General features: G+C 34.3%; 1 protein-coding gene across 1 annotated transcript in view; it reads right to left on the reverse strand.

Annotated features, from left to right (window-relative positions):
• Window positions 1-22,436, reverse strand: part of CSMD3 (CUB and Sushi multiple domains 3) — an 831,991-nt gene that overhangs the window by 94,146 nt on the left and 715,409 nt on the right. Inside the window, 6 exon segments of the mRNA XM_006085310.3 lie at window positions 551-728; window positions 1,418-1,606; window positions 3,745-3,954; window positions 6,614-6,730; window positions 11,087-11,156; window positions 12,477-12,595. Of these exon segments, the coding sequence (XP_006085372.1) occupies window positions 551-728; window positions 1,418-1,606; window positions 3,745-3,954; window positions 6,614-6,730; window positions 11,087-11,156; window positions 12,477-12,595 (883 nt within the window).

Below are 22,436 nucleotides of genomic sequence, written 5' to 3' on the forward strand. Positions count from 1 at the left end.
ATTCTTGAGGTCTGCCTTTCTTTTATTTTCTTCAAATTAATCTTGAATAAATTTAGAAGGAATCATAGAACTAACACAGTGGTTCTATTAACCAATTGTCAGGAATTAATTCAGATAGTTTCTTTATAATATATTTTTAAATAAAGATGTTTCAATTAATAGGATAATAATACAAATATATTTTATAACAAATTATTATGAGAGAAATTAAAGTTATATTAAATCAGTATGATTTGTACATAAGCTTTTAAATTTTCACTAGTTTTGTAAATATGTAACTTTCTTACCTTAAACTTACCCTGATATTAATTTCTTGTTTTTGCATATCAGTTTAATAATAAATTAAAATCTTTTTCCATATATAAAGTTTTTGTTAAAAGTGTTTAGTTTCTAGGAAAAATCTAAATCTATTTCTCTTCTTTGTCTCATTCTACAAACCACATACTGTCACCCTCAGTCACACCAGGTGGCAACTTCTGTTTACAGAGGATTGTGATATATTTTCATTTCTACCTTGATGAATCAATAAGTAATAATGTCCCTGGCTTACCATACAGTAATGAAATCATAGACTGGCTCTGTTTGAAGGACAGTGAAATTGATGTAGATTCCATTCCCAGGGGGTACTCGTACAAGCCAAAAACAGTCCTGAAAGTTGGGGTATTCGTCTGGATAACCAGGAGAATAAATGGTGCCATTCATAGCAGTTATATTCCCTCCACAGAGAGCTACAGAAAAGACACAAAACACAATGTTAAAATAAATAACAATGAATTGATTATAAAGAAAAAGGTGCACATTTAATACTTAAGCAGTATAAAATCCATCTGTATTATGTTTTTACTTCAGTTAGGTATAAAAAATAAAGTTGCAAACCATGAACAAAATATTGTTAGCTTGTATTTATTTTTCTATATGAAGCATGCTACCTAGTTATTATTAACTATTATTAAATTAATAAATTACATTGTGTTCTTTTTCCAAATATTTTATCAATATATATTTACACTGTTCAACTCTTATTTGTCTTATACCATATGTATATATGGCCTTAAAAGAGGTTCAGGGATTTTTATTTAAAAGGTTTTTTAAGAGGAAATGTATCCAAATTCAGTAGCAGTATCTGGGCTATTGGTTTTTATAAGAATGATTATTAAACATACGCACACACAGCTACACAGACACACATATAGGAGGAGCTCTAAAGCATTAACTTTATCTTTACTGGCAATAAAGAAGGTTAGGGCTTCTGCCAATAATTATAAAATCAGTTATTCATTACGGAGCCTTCAGGGTTTAACCTGGGTACTAACTGTAATTATTCAACTGAAAGAGAGACTGTGTGTTTCGCATACTATTTGAAGAGGAAGACAAAAGAGTGCCCAAACAAAAATGATTAGACGTAGATGACGCATACCTTCACACCTTGGAAGTGGGTGATTCCAGTTGCGACTCACTCCATGAAGGCAAGTGAGAGCTGAATTTCCAATCAGCGTGTATCCAGGGAAACATTCAAATGAAACGGTTTGACCCACAGTAAAATCACTGCCAATTACAAAGCCATTGCGAAATGGGCGTGGGTCAGGACAGCTTTGCAACTGATAGGCTGCAAAAGGGAAAAAAGGAAAATGTTTCTCCTTTCTGAATTTTGAAAGACCACAGATGGGTACTATTTGCAACTTGAAAAATAGATGCACTGCTCCTTGTATTTGGTTACAAGTAGCAATTCAGGTTTATGATAAATGATATTAATGAGAGTATATGAATTGCTTCTCATGTCTATACTTTTCCATTCAAATGTTAGTATAATTTACAAAAATGCATTCAGTTTCTTCACCCACTTATGTAATCCATCTAAATTATAAGTTTTAATGAAAAGGTGAACTACTATTACCACCACAGTTTTAATCAAATATATTCTGATTCCTTTACATAGAGTACAATTGCTTCCTGGTTATATTGCACATACATACAATAAAATAAACACATGTAAGCTTCATTCTGAGTCTTTTGAATTTTATTTTCTTTAAAAGGAATAAGCCACTGTTGAGTTTCTCCAAAGTAGTTATGTAATAATATAAAATACTAGGAAAAATTTTCCTCCTAGTATAAATTTTGTACTTTAGTTAACACAATATTTTTGGCACTTCAGTATAACAATGTGTTCATTTGTACATATTCCTTTGGTTCTATGTTCTACATGAGATCAAAGTTCCTATTGGTTTTGTTTATCATTGTATGCTAAAAGCCTTGTCCATTGTCCATCACATAGTAAGTGCTTAATAAAGACGGCTGAATAAATTTTGAGTCTATAAACAGTGTACACTATGCACTTTTCAAAAATTCAGAAAGTGTTTCAAGTCTAATTGCAAGATCATTTAAAAATAACATTGGTTCTGTGAGTCTGTATAACTTAATCTATTTCTCAAAATTGGCATCAGCTCAATGATATCAATGCAGTAAACGAAGAGATAGCTTCAAAATTCAATGTAACTTACAGATAATATGTACTCATGATTATAATACATTGTGGCTCATGTCAATAATATTAACATTAGATCAGTGAGTAATAGATTCTCTATTTTATGCTTTTATCACAAAAATAAATATTTTTCGAGGACACATTGACTAAAAATGCAATTAATAAAGTTCAAATTCCAGTTTTATATCATTCAAATAAGAACTTTATTTTGAGAGGGAGAAGAAAATGAGGGCAGGAATAAGAACATGAAGCCAGGTTTAAGTTCAATACCAACGTGCTGGCATAAGGCTCTGTATACCTGCTAGAAGAGGACCACAATATAGTTGAATCTTTTAACAACAAAGAAGAAAATCAGTTGTTGCCCAATTGTTTCTCAAATAATTAAAGTCTTTGGGAGCACAGTTAATTCTGTATTGTGAGGTGGTAGAAATGACTCCTATTTTATGTAAAGGATAATGTTGTAATGTAGTGCTCTTATATTATGTCTGCAAATATAACACAAATTTTAATTATTTAGACCCATGTAGTTGGATGTTACAATGTCTATTTTAACTATATTTAAATGTCCTCTTGGGTATATACTTTTATTCAGAAAGTAGTTATTGTGCTATTATTGTCCTAGGCGCTTGAGATGCATCAAGGAACAATACAGAGATCACTGCTTGGAAATCACAATATAAATGTATTATATACTTACGAAATCCTTTAATAATTAGGGCAGAGATATAATAAAATTTTAAGGTATTTGGATTAAACATCCAAGTCATTGGAATTACATTATTTGTGTAAAATATCCTAACTTTAAATATTTGATTTTATATTTTAGACTTCAGAGTTGGAATAATGTAATAATAACAGCTAAAATGCAATTATATATACCATATATATTTTGCATTCATTTTATCATATAAAGTTCAAAGCAACTTATCTGAGAGATACTATTACTAACTCCATCATGTAAATGTAAAACTTTATCTAGCTTGCCTTGCTTACCTACCTTGCCTTGACATGCTTAATTTCACTGTGAACTAAGACTAACTCAATCCTTTTTTTTTGGAATTAAGATTTTCTAAGGTCTCAGAAAGAGATAATTTCCCCTATATAGTTGCCTGAAAACTGCATTAAAAAAAATCTTTCTAATTGAAGTTTGCTTGGTTTAGGTTCTTTTTATTTCCAAAACAAAATATAGAAAATATTTAGAGTTAGATTGCTAATAACTGATTTGGGCTAAATAAGCTTTCACTTTTTATTATCCATCTCACCTTGGTACACAATGTGGAACCCTTGTTTGTTTTGTGAATAGTCACTGTGAAAGTACAGGCTGGTTTCATGAGTTGTGCTGAATAAGGATGATGGGATTTGAGGACCACTAAGTCGGCCAATAACAGTGCTAGTCTCTGAGGTTCCACTTCTTACTTCCAAATAATCATGTATAGTTTCTGTAGAAAAATTTACAAACTGGAGATGTACACCTAAGGAAGAAAAGCAAGCAATATTACCTTTTTTTTTTTTACCGAATTAGATGCACATACACACAAATGCACACACTCGTTTTAATGCACTTAGATATGTTTCCATCTAGGCACTGTTTTAAGTGTTTGTATATGCTAACTTATTTAATACTAACAATTACTCATGAGAATGAAGAAGTTGAGGCACAGAAAAGCTAGACAAATATGTTAGGTTTACACAGCCAACTTAAAAAAGCTGAAAAACACTAGCTCTTGAGCTTTTGCTCATAATAATTACATTGGGGTTCTCAAGTGAAGTATTTTGATACTCAAAAAAGAGTTCCATAGAAAAAGAGTCCCATGGACAGTAAATATAGGGAATACTGAAAATATGCTTTAAAATATTAAACACATTCCTGTACAATCTGACAAACTTCTTAGAATTTGGACATCATATCTTAACATATGTACATATTTTTTCTAAAATTTTTCCGAGTCCCCTTTTCATAAATTATCTTGTCAATAATTGTTTCAGGAGCATAAGAATATGATTCTGTAATTGTTGCTCTATATTCCATTTTATTTTAAAAAATTATAAAGCACTTGTTCAAATATATTAGAACTAATATTTTATTTAACCCAAACTCAAGTAAAACAGATTATTTAAATGTAATCAAATCAGAAAATCTCTTATGTTTTTATTTCGAAAATAGAGATGTCTTCTTTTTATTATTTTTAATACTTACCTGGGGATATATTTATTCATTTTTTAGAGAGAGGAAAGAAAAGAGAGAAACATTGATGTGATAAACATAGATATGAGCAAGAACTATCCATTGGTTGCCTCCCATATGTGCCCTACTGGGAATCAAACCCATAACCTATAGTGTACGGGATGATGCTCAAACCAAGATATTTCTTCTTTTTATTGGATGTGTTGATAAAAACTTTTAATGAACTTGCTTCTTAAAAATCAAGGAAGCATTAGCAGCAGGTAAACTGAAATAATGACACTATTGAAAATTTGCTTAATAATTTATTTTACATAATTCATTTAGCTCCATAAGCAACATGGGATGAGCCTTCTCACGTAACTAGTAAAAGACATATAAGAATAACCATACTGGTTCACATCTATTATTCAGACATGTCAGTAGTCTCTTTCAATCAATGGCCATAGAACTTGACTATTTCAAGTAGTGTTCACACCTTGTAGCCAGAGTAATACCCATTAGAAAGCCACCAGGAATCCTTCCGTGGCTTCCTGTTCTCTCAACCTCAGTCCAATAATACAGTGTTCAGGCTTGTTGAATTTCTTTAGCTTCCATATCTGTATCTTCCAATGTGTCACTCTATTTATCTAGAATCTATTTCCCATTCCCCATAAGACTGATCCTCTTAGCAGGACTGTCTCTTTAAAGCCACAGTCCAGGTGTCACTTGCTCAGGCTAGACATCTCTCCATTTACTGGACTAGGCTGCATGTCTGCACTAAGTACAACCCTATATTCTTCATTATACTTTGTAGAGGGTAAAGGGGCCAAATATATGGTGACAGCAGATAATTGGACTATGGGTAGTGGGTACACAAGATAATATACAGGTCATGTGTCATAGCAAGGTACACGTGAAACCTATATGACCCTATTAACCAATTCCAACCCAGTAAATGTAATAATAATAATAAAGAGAATATGTCTCCTCATTATGACTGTAACTTATTTGGAGACAGGTACAAAGTCCATTCTACTATGCATTTTATCCCCAGTACTTAGCATAGTACCTGTAGAATAATATGTACTCAGTAAAGAATTATTAAAAGTATGAATTTCTGTAAATTCATGTAAAACATTTAAATATGAATTTGTATTCTGAGGCTATAGATGTTTTTGGGTAATCAGATACTTAAATTCAGTCCTCAATAAGTACGATAGTGTAGAATTTCTTAATTGCTCTAAATCCACTAAGTTTCTGTTTAAGGAAGTGTCTACTCATCCTGGTCTTCTGAAATTTAATGAACAAGCTGATCCTCAATCTAGCACTTCTATTTAGGCATTTATAGACTCATGGGATATGAAGAAGCTATAAGAGAATATATTTGTGATTTAAGAGTGAGAAAGAATTTATTAAATGCAATATGACCACAACACTGGCAATCGTATTATTAGAATTAAAAAGGTATATTCACAGGGGTATTTAAAACTAACATTTGAAAATTTATACTATTTTTCAAATGTAAAGTTTTATTTATTTACAATGAATATTAAATTAATTGAATAGATTACTAGAAAATAATTTGTCTATGTACTACTTGGGTACAAAGTGAAGAATTACAAAAACAATCATACAAGAAAATTAGGTTGAATTTATCACTGCCACGCACATTTAACTCAGGCTACATCCATGCATATCAAATAGAAAATATCATGAAGTTATCTACTTATCTATCTATCCATCTATCAAATTAAAAAATACCCATATTCTCTCAATTATCCAAGTATTCCAGTTGAAATATATTTGGCTTAGCAACAATTATCCAAATTGCACTCCTCAATTTACATAACTGTATGTAACCTAAATTAAACTACAATTTATGAATATTTTATGTTAGACATTTGATATTTTTAAAGGATGCTTCTAATGATATTGAAAACATTTTCACCTGTTTTTAATATACATACCAAAACCTACAGGCAGCTTTACTGTCCACGTGCAATCTAAACTGCTGGGGTAGTTTCCAGGAAACCCCGGGCTGAGAATCACACCACTGAAATCTGACATAGCACCACCGCACTGAGCTGCAAGATAATTGAGGTCCCAGGTAAGCAGAGCAGTGGAATAGTTGACTATATTAAAAACAGATTGAAATCATTTCAAGTCTTCAGCAAGTCTCTGAAGTAAAACTGTTTGATATAAATTTGAATATTGCCAACTCTCATTTACCACACACTAGTAATGAAATATAATCAACAGACAATGCATTTTCTAAAATAGCATAAAAAGACAAGGTACTTTCTTTCTCCGCAATAACTGCAAGTAAAAACAATTATAGCACAGCAAGGAGTAGCTCATGTGCTGTGAATACAATCAAACAAGAAGCACATGTCCTTTTCCACAGCAGGCAGTTTACGTCTCATCCTTAAGTATTCTAGTAATGTTTTGATTCACTCCAAAGATGACATAATTTAGAATAAAATCAAGCCAACAATATCAGTTCTAAGGACCACGATCAAGAAGGAACTGTTTTCAAAATCTTGCCTCCTTTTACTCTTTTTGTAAGAATGCTAAATAAAGAATTTTAAGAAAAATATTGGTTTCTAATGGTAATGTGTGAGGAATTTACATATCACATATGGGATATGGTCTTTATCCTAAAATAATTTGAACAGAGAATAGGGAAGGATAAAGCATAAAATGATGCAGCCAATTTTGAGAATGTAGGCATAATTTATCAATGTGCTTGTTTTAGAATCTGTTATACTGATTTACTATTGATAAGCTAAGTAACATTTATAGGAACAGATAATTACCCAAGTTCTAATTTTTGAATGATTAAATAGAACTATTTAACATGCATTGAAAGAGCAATTGCATTTTGGAAGCTAATTCTTCTAACTGAATATTTTTATCATTTCATTATAAAAGGACTAAAAATCTCATTTGTTAATTATTTCATGTTAAGAATAGTAACAGATAGATACTCAAACTTCAGGATATATATCAGAAAGGAAAGCTAAGTAGAAAGTCTATCCATGTTCTGTAGGTTAGCAATAACAAGTTTGGCTGCTCTCCTTATATGATTTGAATAAATTATGAATCAAGCTGATTTTACTAGGTGGGTATATATATATATAACCTTGCAGTCAATCTGCATACAAAGCTTTTGTTTAAATGTGTTTATCATTGAGAGCTAAAGATGTACCTGTATACCTTCCCATCCTTCAGTGGCTTTGTACTGGACTTTTGTGCCCCATTAGACTTTCTGATAAGGACATAACCATAGCATAGCCCTCCAAGATAAAATCATCTTTGATTCTTCCTTCTAATTTGTCTCTGTTACCTAAAAATCTCAAGTGACTTTTCCTTTCTTCCATAAAATATCTGGCAGATTGTTTAATTTACAGTTCATGACACTGTAACCTTATTACTGGGTAACTAGAGTTTTCAGATACTCTCTGAATCAGCCCCATTGCCTTCAGTTCCTCCTTAGATAGCCATGATGGCAATTCAAATACTTTGTCAATCAAATATCATACAAACTTGTTCAAGAATAAGATGAGTAGAAAAGAAATAAAAATGCTTTATAATTCCATTACTCACATATAACTTGTTTATATTTCTTTTTCTCTACAGAAATATATATACGCATGCATGTGTGTTTATACGTGTACCTATATAATGAAATTAGGATCATATAGTTATCTATTTTTCACTATAATAACTACTATCCTGAATGTCTTGTGTGTCCCAGGTGCAGTGATAAACATTTTAAACAGATTATCTCCTTTAATTCTTACAATAGGCCTGGGCGATAGACATATTATTCCATTTAACAGGTGAGCAAACAGTAGTGCAAAGAATAAAACACTTGCCAGACATACCTATTGCACCCTAGCTGAGATTTGAATTAGATATGTTGGACATCAAAATCTGTTATGTATTCCTTGTAGTTTCATACCAATGTACCCCTATGTAATAAAATTTAAATTTTCTAGCCAAGTTTTATTAAAATATCATTTCCATCGAATACTTCTCTCATTACTAATATATAGTAGGGAATGCATAGTTAATCAAAATGCAATACTTTATAAAAATTAACCATTCATTAAGAGTAATAATTGGTTCCACTAATATGATAAAATGGAAATTGTCATATAATGCTGGATGGTATTTAACATAATAAAATTTTCTAAAAGCAATTTGGCAATATTTATCAAAGCTTTTAAGCATTACATACAATGGCATATTGGTCTACTTAGGTAAAATCTCAAGTAAACAATTAGAAGTGTGCATGAAGGCATGTGAAAAGGACTTATACTATATGCCATGAAGCCATTTTAAAACTCTGATTTTTAAAAATATGTTATGGCATGGGAAATTTTACTAAGTTAATGCCAAGAAGAAAAACATTATAAAAATATACACATAGTGTAGAATCCCAAAACTTTATATTAATTTGTTCATTAAACAATATTCATTGGATATTTAAGATTAGAACTTTTCTAGGCATTGGCAATATAGTGATGAACAAAATATCTTCACTCTCTGCTCTCATATCAGTAGAATATACATAATACTTATTTTGTCTTTTTAAACTTTATTATACCCCCTATTTTTATACACAATTGGATACACACATAAATACACACCCCACACATAGCACACACATAATCGGTATTATCTGTATACATACATTTTTAAAATAAGCATTATGTATATCTATATATATAAAAGCCTAAGTGACCATTCGACCGTTCCAAGGTTCCACCGTTAACTATGATGTGCACTGACCACCAGGGGAAGACACTCAATGCACAGGCATGGAAACATGGAACAGACTAATGACTCTCAGAGGGAAGCGGGAGGGAAGAGGGCGGGAAGAGATTAACCAAAGATCTTATATGTATACTAGAGGCCCAGTGCACATATTCATGCTCCGGTGGGGTCCCTTGGCCTAGCCTGTGGGGATTGGGCCGAAACCGGCAGTCTGACATCCCCCGAGGGGTCCCAGATTGCAAGAGGGTGCAGGCCAGGTCAAGGGACCCCACTGGTGCATGAATCCATGCACCAGACCTCTAGTTTTATATAAGTAGGTATAAAAATCACACCAATTCTTTTGATTTTGCCCTTCTTGCATTCAGAAAGGGCTTTCTTCTTTATCCATTTATCTTAATAACACATACCATCCAAAACTGTGTAAATAATATGGGCTAATTTCCCAGCCAACACCAGTTCAGTCAATACTGGTCTCATTTCTGAAATTGCATTTTGTAATCAATGGTATAATTTAATACTAAATTATTCGTATTTCATTTCTCTTATTTCTACCACTCTAAATGGTAAGTGGATATTTTAATGATAGAGATCCTACCCCACATACTTTTTTATTTTAAATATGTTTTTATTGATTTCAGAGAGGCAAGGAGAGGGAGAGAGAGAGATAGAAACATCAATAATGAGAGTGAATCATTGATCGGCTGCCTCTTGCATGCCCCCTACTAGGGATTGAGACCACAACCCAGGCATGTGCCCTTGACCAGAATCGAACCTGGGACCTTTCAGTCTGCAGGCCGATGCTCTATCCACTGAGCAAAACCAGGTAGGGCCCCACATACTTTTCATACTCTGTAGAACCCAGTATACTAATGGTTGCATACAGATAACAGAAATGAGGAACAGAAAAAAATAATAATAAAGGGTGAGATAGAAATATTTGGAAGCAGCATTTAGGGCAAAAGTTTGTGCCCATATTTTCAAAGCCCCTAGTGCTCTTTTGGCATATATTCCATATCTCCATTGCCTGTCACCACTGAAGACATCCCCTGGAGTGTCATGTTCCCTTTGATAGACTCCAGATTCCTTATCTACATTGGCTGAGCTGTAAGTAATAGGATATTTACTATTTCCTGATCCCTGGGTACTTCTATCATATTATACTGAAAAAAATCTCTTGGGGAATCAGAAAACCTAATGTCTTTTCTCAATTTTCTAAAGTTTAAATACAATCATTGATATTGAATTGGGGTAAAAAAAATACCTGTAAAAATTTAAAATAAAAAAGATATGAAACATTTATCTCAAAGTATTTTTTACATAAAACCTGACAAAAGGCAAGCTATTGTTTGAAAAATATCATATAAAGAGTGTAACTTTAAAATTTGATAAACCTGCCGAAACCGGTTTGGCTCAGTGGATAGAGCGTCAGCCTGCGGACTGAAAGGTCCCGGGTTCGATTCCGGTCAAGGGCATGTACCTGGGTTGCGGGCACCTCCCCAGTGGGAGATGTGCAGGAGGCAGCTGATCGATGTTTCTCTCTCATCGATGTTTCTAACTCTCTATCTCTCTCTCTTCCTCTCTGTAAAAAATCAATAAAATATAAAAAAAAAAGTAAAATTTGATAAACCTTATAAATGTTCTATATTTCTTTAACTTACCCAAACAAATGGGGATCGGGTAATTCCATCTTCTTACAGGTCCAGGCATACATGTTATGTGAGAATGACCCTGTGTAAATAGGATAATGCAGTTCAGTACAGCTTTTTATTTTATTTTATTTTATTTTTTTAATTCATTTCAGAGAGGAAGGGTGAGGGAGAGAGAGATAGAAACATCAGTGATGAAAGAGAATCATTGATCGGCTGCCTTCTGCACTCCCCGCATTGGGGATCAAGCCAGCAACCCAGGCATATGCCCTGACAGGAACTGAACTGTGACCTCCTGGTTTATAGGTTGACATTCAACCACTGAGCCACCGAGGCTGGGTTCAGTGCAGCTTTTAAAAGTTAAATTGAACATAGCATAGTGAAAGAATATTATGAAAACAAGGTTAAATACATATTGTCACTTTTATAGATTTTAACTTTTACTGTAAGTCTTATTATATTATTTGGAATAAGAATGGCAATTATATATACTTTTGATAAAATTTAAAAACAAAGGTCCAGATAGGAAAATTGAGATTCCATATCACATTAGAATTGAATTTTATATTTTTTATCAAAACATTCTACTACAATGATTACACAAATGAAATGGCCATATATAATAGTTTATAATAAATTGCTGTAATATTCAAGATGAGGTTAAATAATGATAAAATTCTTTCATAAAAATATAAGAACAGGTGTTGAGGTATATTGAATTTTAAGTTGATATATAACACCCAGATACACCTGATTGCACTTCTGAGACTAATCACTTGTGACACAACCATAAAGACTATAAATTATTAATTTTTAATTTAGCTTCCTCTAAGGAATTTATTTACTTAATATGTGAAATAGTTTGTGCTTATTTTCTTTTCAATTTCTTAATAAGTCTATTCTTTAGGGAGATTTTTATGAGACCATAATTTTGAGACCCTTCAAAAAACCTATAACAGAGGATCAATATAAAGACAAAAAAAATCTGAATATACATTGCAAATCCACTTCTTTAGGAAAATATATTTGTGGTTGATTTTCACTACTTTGGGAAATTTATTGTTATGGAAATTTCATTTAATGGTTTAAGTAGAACTTCATTTCTATTTTCACATTCTTAAATCCAAGAGTTCAATTGTGACATCCCATGTGAATAGAGAAAAGTGAATAATTAATTTTGATTCAAAATTCAATTTTCATTAGTTGCAATCAAAACAAATTTAGCTCATTTCAGCAAATTTCTCTCCCACATATATTTTACTGAAAAATTGAATGCCATTTGACTTCAGGCTAATGAAGCCCAAAATCAATATAGTTTTAAAACTTGAAGATTATAATAATTGGTTTGTTAAAATATCCTGAAAGGGCAATGAAAATAAAAACTATTTTAAAATAAACTTACCTGTAGAGAATAGCCTTGATCACACTGAAATGATACCACATCACCAACCATGTATCTGTCTCCAATTTTAATTCCATTGCTGGGAGTTTGTGGTTCAGGACAGGAATCCAAACCAATTGCTAAGAATATTTAATGATGATAATATAAGTAACTTTCAAATAATAACTGCTTAAATCATGCATATTAAATTATTAAAATTTAATATCTGGATCATTAAAACTACATTTTACATTGTGGCAATAAGAATATTATGTGAATAAGATTTAACTGCATATGTGAAGAGCAATGTCTTTGGAACGCCCCATAACTTTTGAATTTTTATGCCACTGAACATCTAGTAGCTCTGTGATTATACTTAAATTCTTTTTTAACTCCCAGCCCAGATCTCTTCTACTGAAAAAATATCCTAAAAATGAAACCCCAAAATAAAATAATAATTTACTGTGAAAATAAAATTGTAGTTGCAAATGTTTTTAGCAAAATGACTAAAACTTATTTACTATTTCATTCATATCAGTTGGTTCCTTCTTCCTTCATAAAGAATGGGATTTTTAATTCATGAGATATATTTTAATATATTTATTACATATAAAAATTTTAAAATGTAATTACAAGACTTATTTTCCAAATATAATCAGAAAGAAGAAAAACAAGTGTCTTATTGAGAACTGAAAAGTATTGTGCAATGCATGTAGTTTATTTTTGAGAGGAAGATAACGGTATAATTCAAAACGCTCCCATTATTTTTACATTGATAATTTACTTTTCAACATAAAAGAATAAAAGCATACAAAAAGCAAAATATTTTCTTAAACAATTCTTTAAAGACTTAAAGAAAATCATTGTTTGATTTTCTTTTGGCCAAAACATTTTTTTAAACATTGAATGTATTACATATTATTAAGAAATTTTTATCTTTAATAAAGCAAATGTTTATTATTTACTTTTAATTTACAGTTTTAAGCAGTCACCACTCCAAAATTATCTATATATATAAAAGCCAAGCAACCACAACGGCGGAACAACTGGAATGACCAGTTACCATGACACATTCTGCGGTGGCCAACCAGCCTGATTGGGGCCCTGATCTCCACCCCCCAATCTCCTCCATCCCCTCCCTCCACCAGCCCAGCCCTGATCAGCCCTTATTGGGGTGGGCCTGCCGGACCCCACCTGTGCACAAATTCGTTTACTGGGCCTCTAGTCCTATATAATAAAAACCCAATATGCAAATCAACTGAACAGTGGAATGACCGGTGAAATGACTGGTCACTATGACATGCACTGACCACCAAGGGGCAGGTGCTCAATGCAGAAGCTGCCCCCAGCCCACAGGCCCCAGGCCAGCCAAGGTAGGTGCCATCAGGAGCCACCCTATAGCCCTGCCAGTCACCCTGCAAAGGGAGGCGACTGGCAGCAGTGGCGGGGGTGGGGTAGGGCCTCCAAAAGGGTGGCGCCAGGCTGGCCAAGGCAGGTGCCAGCAGGGGCCCCCCAATCACCCTGCCAGTCACCCCATAGATCAGCCCTGATTGCCGGCCAGGCCTAGGAACCCTACCCATGCATGAATTTTGTTCCCTGGGCCTCGAATATATATATATATTTCAAAAAAATACATAAAATCCTAAATTTTGACAATATCTCATATATTACTTCACTCCTTGACCACATTATTTCCTTCTGATAGATCCTCTCAGGGAACCAACTTCTACATTTCCTTTGTGGCACTTTATATAAAGTAATAATGAATAAATGCTGTGAAAATAGTTGTCCAATACTGATCTCCACTCTCTGAATGGGAGCTCTGTACGGGTAGCTCAGAGCGCAGCATCTTAAGGATGCACTCAATAAGCATTGGTTGTAGGGAATGAATGAATAATATAAAAAATGAAAGTGAATTCTTATTTTAATTATTTCTAATAAATGCAAATTTCTATCTCTGCAAATGGAAGCTATTTCCTCTACCTAACAATACAGTAAATGCTCAGAATAGCTAAAAGTAATGCCTAATTAGGTGACATTTAAAGGTAGGAAATAGCATAACAGCAGAAACTTGATACAGTTATGATTAGATTAGAAAGTAAGGCAGTAAAAAGGAGGAACAAATTATTCATTTGGAAATGCATTTGAGATAGCCCTGAAAGAAATTAGGAGAATCTGTGGAATGTAAGCCCAGTGCCTGATGTCTCAATAAACATATATCATGTTACATATTACTTGATTTTTTTATAATCTTGAATTTATGAATGTTGGAAAGATGTTACCATTAAGTTGTGTCCTACTTTTAAATTTTTAAGGGTTAAAGCTTTACTTCCCCAACTATAATTTGAGATCCAAGAAGAGACAAGAACTGCCTCACAATTGTTTTATATCTCATTTAATTCTTATTATTGGGTCTTACACATTACATTCTTCTGATTTCATAGAGCCCTTTTCAGGAATTACTGGATACAAAAAATACAGGATGTTATGATATAAGCATGCATGTGTTGTTACCTTCCTTTGGTTTCTGGGAGTCCTGAACAGTACATGTATTACTCTTCCCCAGATTCTGTACATGCTCATTTCTTTTCCTTTCTGTCAAGTTCTCCATTCATTGTCATATACACAGAAAGTTATTAATAACTAGAAGTGTCAATATCCTCCTTTGGGAGGAGAATAAGTAAAATGATGACTGTGATGCCATAGATATTGAGGATCTTGTTTTTAATCAATGTTATTACATAATAGATATATAGTAAAATATTTATGAAATAATTTTAACTTAGAAAAAAAAAAGATACAGGCCTAGCCAGTGTGATTGGTGGTTGAGCATCAACCTATGAACCAGGTCACAGTTCATTCCTGGTGAGGGTACATGCCCGGGTTGCAGGCTCAATCCCTGGTAGGGGGTATACAGGAGGCAGCCAATCAATGAATATCTCTCATTACTGATTATCTCTCTTTCCCTCTCCCTTCCACCCTGAAACAGTAAAAATATATATATTTTGCCGAAGCCGGTTTGGCTCAGTGGATGGAGCGTCGGCCTGCGGACTGGGGGGTCCCGGGTTCGATTCTGGTCGGGTGCACGTACCTGGGTTGCGGGCGCATCCCCAGTGGGGGAGGTGCAGGAGGCAGCTGATCAGTGTTTCTCTCTCGTCCATGTTTCTGGCTCTCTGTCTCTCTCCCCTCCTCTCTGTAGGGAATCAATAAAATATATTTAAAAAAAAATATATATATATATATATATATATATTTTAAAAAGTGATACAAATTCTTATAAACTATGTAATAACAATTTTGTAAGTTAAAATTCTTTTAAGTACATAATCACAGAGAAAAATGACAAAAAGAAAATATGCCAAATATTAGCAGTGGTTATTTTGATTATGCGATTTTTAGTGATTTGTATGTCCTTCCTTATATTTTCTTGCATTTCCAAAATTTTTATAATGAACATAAATTATTTTTGTAAGTAATAAAATCACTTGTCTATTGGATAAATTAGTACTAGCGGAGATTTAGGGAGAACAAAACATACTCCCTTCTATTTTTCTAAAAATAATTGCGTTGAACCAGCTAATCTGTTGAATAAGATTATTTCAGGGAAGTAAGGTAATGAGGTAAACAGATAAGCAGGAGAAGTCATATGTTAATGGCCTCTCATTTTTTTGCAACCATTTTTTATATGTACTAAAGAAAATAAAACATAAACATTTGAAAGTCATGTAGTTCATATTTTATAGACACTTTACTTACACAAATAAACTTCTGAGTATTAACTAATTTTAAAATGTCTTCTTTAAGAGTTAGTTTTTACTTCTTTATAAGTGATAAAACCAATAGGTTATTATTTGTGAAAATCAACAACAAAACATAATTTTTGTAAAAATGTTGGACAGTATTTTCCCATGCTTACCCAAGAGAATCAAAATAGTCATTTTCAGCTTCATGAGTGTAGATTTTGTAAAATTATGCCCTTTGCAATCAAACATGCTCTTTGACTGAATTTTTAAATGAGAGTTGGATCAATTAATCTGCAATTGTAGCCCCAAACAGACATAAACAAATCCAGGAACAAATAAATCCATATCAAAAATTGCAGTTATGTCTGCTATTGGATTACTGTGGTCAATTACCCGGAATGAAGTATTAAAACCACAGTTCATATTTCTAACATTTATTTATAACTAAATATTATTCTTTCCAATTCTGTTTACAAGGCAATCAATCTAGAGTCTAAAATGTTGTTAATAATATAATTGATATCAGATAATTCTGATTATATAATTACATATATATTACTTTCTTATATTTCAATATGATTTTAAGGAGTCTTTAATGCATTAAGAGAGGAAGACAGGAAGAAGAAAGTTTAATTACCACTAAGATTCCCAGTAACATTGTAAAAGGAAAAACTCCTTCACAAATTTTACATGACAACCCATGTAGAAATTTATTGAAAATGAAGACCAAAGACAGTGGATTTGCATTCATCTGAGAAAGGAATAGGAATTGAATTGTGTCTTTGAACAAGAGGTTGTATTCAATGAAAGTGAAGAGCTCGTTATTTTAAATATATCGCGTTTCTTCAATTTAAAAACTGTCCCTAAATAATGGATACGAAAGAAAGAACTATTATTTCTATGTTTTTACTAGATTTGAGGGAATTTTAATGTACTAGAATTAGCATTTGGCATCCCACATTTATCATCATAAGACAACAGTTTGAAACTAACATAGAAGTCTCTGATAAAGTGTGAATTCAATAAGAGCTAGTCTAATTTGAGAATGAAGAAAACTGCAAATAGTAAGCATGCAGACTTATTTCTGGTAAAAGTACCTTGGAATTACTTAGTCCATCTACTAAACAAATACATATTTTGTAACATGTAACTTGACTGTGGATACTTTTTTTAGAAGGAACAATTCTGACACTTAATAATCTGAACTGGGAGCAGTGATTTAGGAACATGGGCAGGCTTTGCTCATACTTACCTTGATCCTCAACACTTTCTTACTCACTTTACCTCTGTTTACCTTCTCTGACATTTAACTTAGCATTACCATGCATAACTAATTGAATATTCAGTAATAGATGCTACTTAAGAAATTCTAGCCTACAAAATAATGCTAAATTAAAAGACAAAATGTTCAATGGAATCTGACATGCAGGTTCCATCCATTCATTAAATAAGCAATTACTGGGCATCTATTGTATACTCTGCATCATGTTAGATGCTGGGAGTGTTAAGATAGATTAGCAATTTAACCATGCTCTAGCAGTGGTTCTCAACATGTAGGTCTCGACCCCTTTGGGGTTGAACAACCCTTTCACAGGGGCCGCCTAAGACCATTGGAAAACACATATATAATTACATATTGTTTTTGTGATTAATCACTATGCTTTAATTATGTTCAATTTGTAACAATGAAATTGGTGGTCACCACAACATGAGGAACTGTATTAAAGGTTTGCGGCATTAGGAAGGTTGAGAACCACTGCAAAGGAACCCTTTTTGGAACCACAGACGGGGTTAGTTTAAAACATGATTACAGAGTAGTGGAATAATCACAATAAATGAAGGTTATCCTTTATTTCAATAATAATTTCATAGGAAATAACCTATGTGAGCACTAAAAAATGATGTATTTCACAAATTTATGACAATAAGGGAGAAGGCACATATGATGTACTTACAAACAAAATGGTGTAGAGTTTTGAGTGATTTTTCCTTCTTTTATGGACAAGAGAAGTGTTTTTCCCACAAACACATGTAGAATTTGGGGAAAGGTGGCAAGAAATAAAGCTGATAAAGGGAGGAAGGATATAGACTGTAAACAGTCATAGAACCTTAACTAATGTAGGAAGTTGCATTTTCCTTCTGTTTAGTAAGAGAGGGCAAATTCAGAATTATTAAGAACACAACCTCTGTGTGCATTTTGGTGAAGCCGAGGGTCCTTATGACTTTTATTATACTTAGTTTTAAATCTTAGTTCTAGAAAAGATCTTTCTCTTTCTCTCTCTCTTTCTCTCACTCCCACCCTCTCTCTCTCTTTCCCTCTCCCTCAGAGAACTAGCTTTTTCTGCTTCTTTCTCTCTCTCCTCCCTGCCTCTAATTCTAAAAATCTATAACATATCTTTAAGGGAGAAAAAAAGTTTTTGGTAGCTTATGTCAGCACCATGTAGTATAGAAAATAAAATAATAATAATAATAATAATAATAATAAATCGCCAATATTTTTCCTCTGCAATTCTTGTTTCTAGTGCTTGCCTCTGCCAGCATCGGGTGCATAAAGTCTTTCTGTTCTGTAGCAGTAGCTCTACTATGTCTCCAGAATTCAGAAAGTTAGAGTAAAACCATCTCTAACTTAATAGCATAAAGAGGTGAAAAGTCAATGAGATGATCATGAAATAAATTTTGATTAAAAGAAATGAGGAAACTATAATACAACTGTAATGTCCTCATAGGGTTAATGAATGAAATGCATTTATAAAGCTCAATTATACTTATTTGTATGTAAATTTTTAGTTAGTGGCAAGTGAAATTAGAAATGACAATTTAATTTGGACAGGAGGTGTTTCTATAATTAGTATTTTATGTGATGATTTGTATAAACTAGTTAGAACAAAATAAGTAGTTTAAGGAAAATATAATTAATTTTAAAATCACTATTTTTCTCAGATAATTATCTAATTAGCCCAAGGGAGGAAACCATTTTTAGTGATTATAAAAATAAACTCATTAAGACCTAATGCGTTATCACTGAAGCATATTGCTTAAGGATGGGGAGCAGTAAAGTAACTATTGCACTGAATTGAATCTTTCGTTACTTATAAGCTAGAGTTAAATGGTACATTTCTGGATGTTTACTATTTTCTGACTAGTTTTGTGCTTTGGGATATTCAGACCCTCCAACTATTGCATGGAATAAAATGATGTTTTCTAGACTACCTGAAATTTCCCAGGATTTAACAAACTTATTAGAGGCAGATATCAGGAGTGCTCTCAGTGTGGGAGGAGAGAAAAATGTGTTCATTATGGTAATGTAACCACATGGAAACTTTCTTTAACAGGATCCTTTCTCCTTTCTGTCCATGCAGTCCACTCTCTCCTTAATCAGTAAACCCTTAGGACACTGGATTCTGGTTAGCATCCAATTGTCTTAAAAACAATGCCTCAGGTCTGTTGATTACCTTGTGTTTCAGCCCCAGGCCAATGAAAACAGAATGACCCTAGGAACCACACCCCTCATGAACCAGACAGAACAATGAATCAGGACCTGACACAAAGATCCTACCCTGGCCCCAACCAATCAGTAGAGCCCACAAACCTAACTCATTCCCAGGAGGCCATGGGAGCCACGTCTTTGAGAAAAAGCTCACCTATGACTCTGGGCATGGCGCTATTTCCTTAAAAATAAATGTTTACTTTCTTGGCTGCGAACTCCTGTTTGCATTTGATTGGATTTTAATGTTCACAGGCAAATGGGCCTCTGTATTCTGGTGAGGTTAACATGTGCCTTTGACTTCCTCAGAGGCTATGTCCTGAGATCTTTGAGCACCCCTAAATTTACAAACACCATTAGTACAGGTAGTTTCCCCTTTTAAAACATGTATATTTTATAATTTCAAAACCAAAAAACAACCCCTGTTAATTGATTTATAGATATTCCACTTTATTTATTTATGCATTCATTGGTTGATTCTTGTATGTGCCCTGACCCGAGATTGATCCTGTAACCTTTGTGTATTGGGTTGACGCTCTAATTAACTTTGCTACCCAGCCAAGCCTAGTCATCTTCAAGATGCCTATAACCCACAATTATCTGAGAAGTTCTGACTTAAATAATCAATACTTACAATGTTTACACTGTAATTTTGCAATTATTTGTTCGCATGTTCCTATTCGTAATTAAGTCTGAAGGTTTTTAGGACTAGATCTTATGCAAGTTTGTAGTACTGACACCTAGCAAATATAGTTAGCATTTAGTAGGTATTCAATGAATATTTAATGGATAAACAACTGGGTTTGTTCTTATATTTGGGAAGCAATATTGAAATGTAAAATTAAGGGAGGAAATGAAGTATTGCCTTTCTTTACTAGGTAATAGAAAACAATGATATTTAAGGATCAAAATGGAACTCTAGAAATATTAATGAGACCAAGGCATGTGAAGAATAGACTGTCCAGAAGGAACATCAGATTTGTATGATCCTATCAAATAAAAGAGTAATATGCAAATTAACCATCCCTCCATCACAAAGATGGTGGCGGCCACGGAGCTGGAGCGAGCAGGAGGCTTAGGATGTCCCCGGCGATGGAGGAAGCCAAGCTTCCTGCCTGCCCTGGCCGGCCCTGAGCTCCACTCAAGGCTAGAAAGTTTCAATTATAGAAGATAAATAAATCCCAGATACCTGCTTCCAGCCGCTGTGGCCTCTGCTCAAGGAGTGGCTGGGAACATTTTGGGTTGCCAGGGGCAACTCAGCCTTTGAGCAGGACCAAGGCTTCAAAGTTTTAATTATAGAAGTTAAATAAATCCCAGATACCTACTTCCAGCCCGCGGCCATGGCCAGCCTGCAAACAGCCCTCAGCCCCTCACACAGGTTGGCCAGGCACCCCAGTGGGACTCCCACCCTGAAGGGGTGTGGCCAGCCTGAAAACAGCCCTCAGCCCCTCACCCAGGCTGGCCACACTCCCATGGGGTAAAGGTCCCCACTGGGGGGCTTGACCAGCCTGCAAACAGCCATCAGCCCCTCACCCAGGCTGGCCAGGCACCCAAGCGGTACCCCCATCATGAAGGGGGTGTGGCCAACCTGAAAATGGCCCTCAGCCCCTCACCCAGACTGGCCAGGAACCTTAGTGGAACCCCCACCCTGATCCGGGACACCCTTCAGGGCAAACCAGCTGGCCCCCACCCATGTACCAGGCCTCTATCCTATATAATAAAACGGTAATATGCAAACTGACCCTAACAGCAGAACGACTGGGAATGACTGGTCACTATGACACACACTGACCACCAGGGGCAGACTCTCAATGCAGGAGCTTCCCCCTGGTGGTTTGTGCGCTCCCACAGGGGAAGCTCTGCTCAGCCACAAGCCAGGCTGATGGCTGCCAGTACAGCGGTGGTGGTGGGAGCCTCTCCCACCTCCTCAGCAGCACTAACGATGTCCTACTGCAGCTTAGGCCTGCTCCCTGCTGGCAAGTGGACATTCCCTGAGGGCTCCTGGGCTGCCAGAGGGATGTCTGACTGCCAGCTTAGGCCTGTTCTCCCGGGGAGCGGGCCTAAGCCAGCAAGTGGACATCCCCCGAGGCGTCCCAGACTGCTAGAGGGCAGAGGCTGGGCTGAGGGACAACCCCAAGTGCACAAACTTTTGTGCACTGGGCCTCTAGTAATAATAATAATAACAATAATAATAGTTATAGCAGTAGTCAGGCATTCCCAAGTTAAAGTGTTATAATCTCAAATTCAAAGAGAAAAAGTGTACTATAGACTGATATTTATCAGCATTTACTTTTTAAGTAAATAAAAAACAAGGCATATCTATATAGTACCCATGCCATCAGATAATCTAGCTTTTTGTTTCCCCTACCAACCCCCTCCCCTCCAAAAACATCATGAGTGAATAGAAATACCAGATGGGTAAAATACTCGCTAGAAGAATTTCAGCCAATTTTCCCTTTGCCAAAAGAGAAGAACATGTCATGTTTCCTGAAACCTTTACCATTTAAAATACTCCTTTAGGAATATAGAGTTTACTTTCTTGTTTTAAAAAAATTAAGAAATCTGTCCTTTTTATAGCAAACCTTAATGTCTTTTGCATTTGTTGCTGGTGTTCATAGTGTGATTATGAGACCACTGTTGGCCTGTTGTGATTCCTTCCTTATATTACCCAGCAGACAGAACTTTTATCTTAGAGACGGTCACAAATGAAACACCAAAGATGTGCAGTGAAATAGGTGTCTTCTCAATGGAGAA

The sequence above is a fragment of the Myotis lucifugus genome, unplaced genomic scaffold (genome assembly GCF_000147115.1).
Source record: "Myotis lucifugus unplaced genomic scaffold, Myoluc2.0 scaffold_17, whole genome shotgun sequence".
In the NCBI taxonomy this organism is placed as follows: Eukaryota; Metazoa; Chordata; class Mammalia; order Chiroptera; family Vespertilionidae; genus Myotis; species Myotis lucifugus.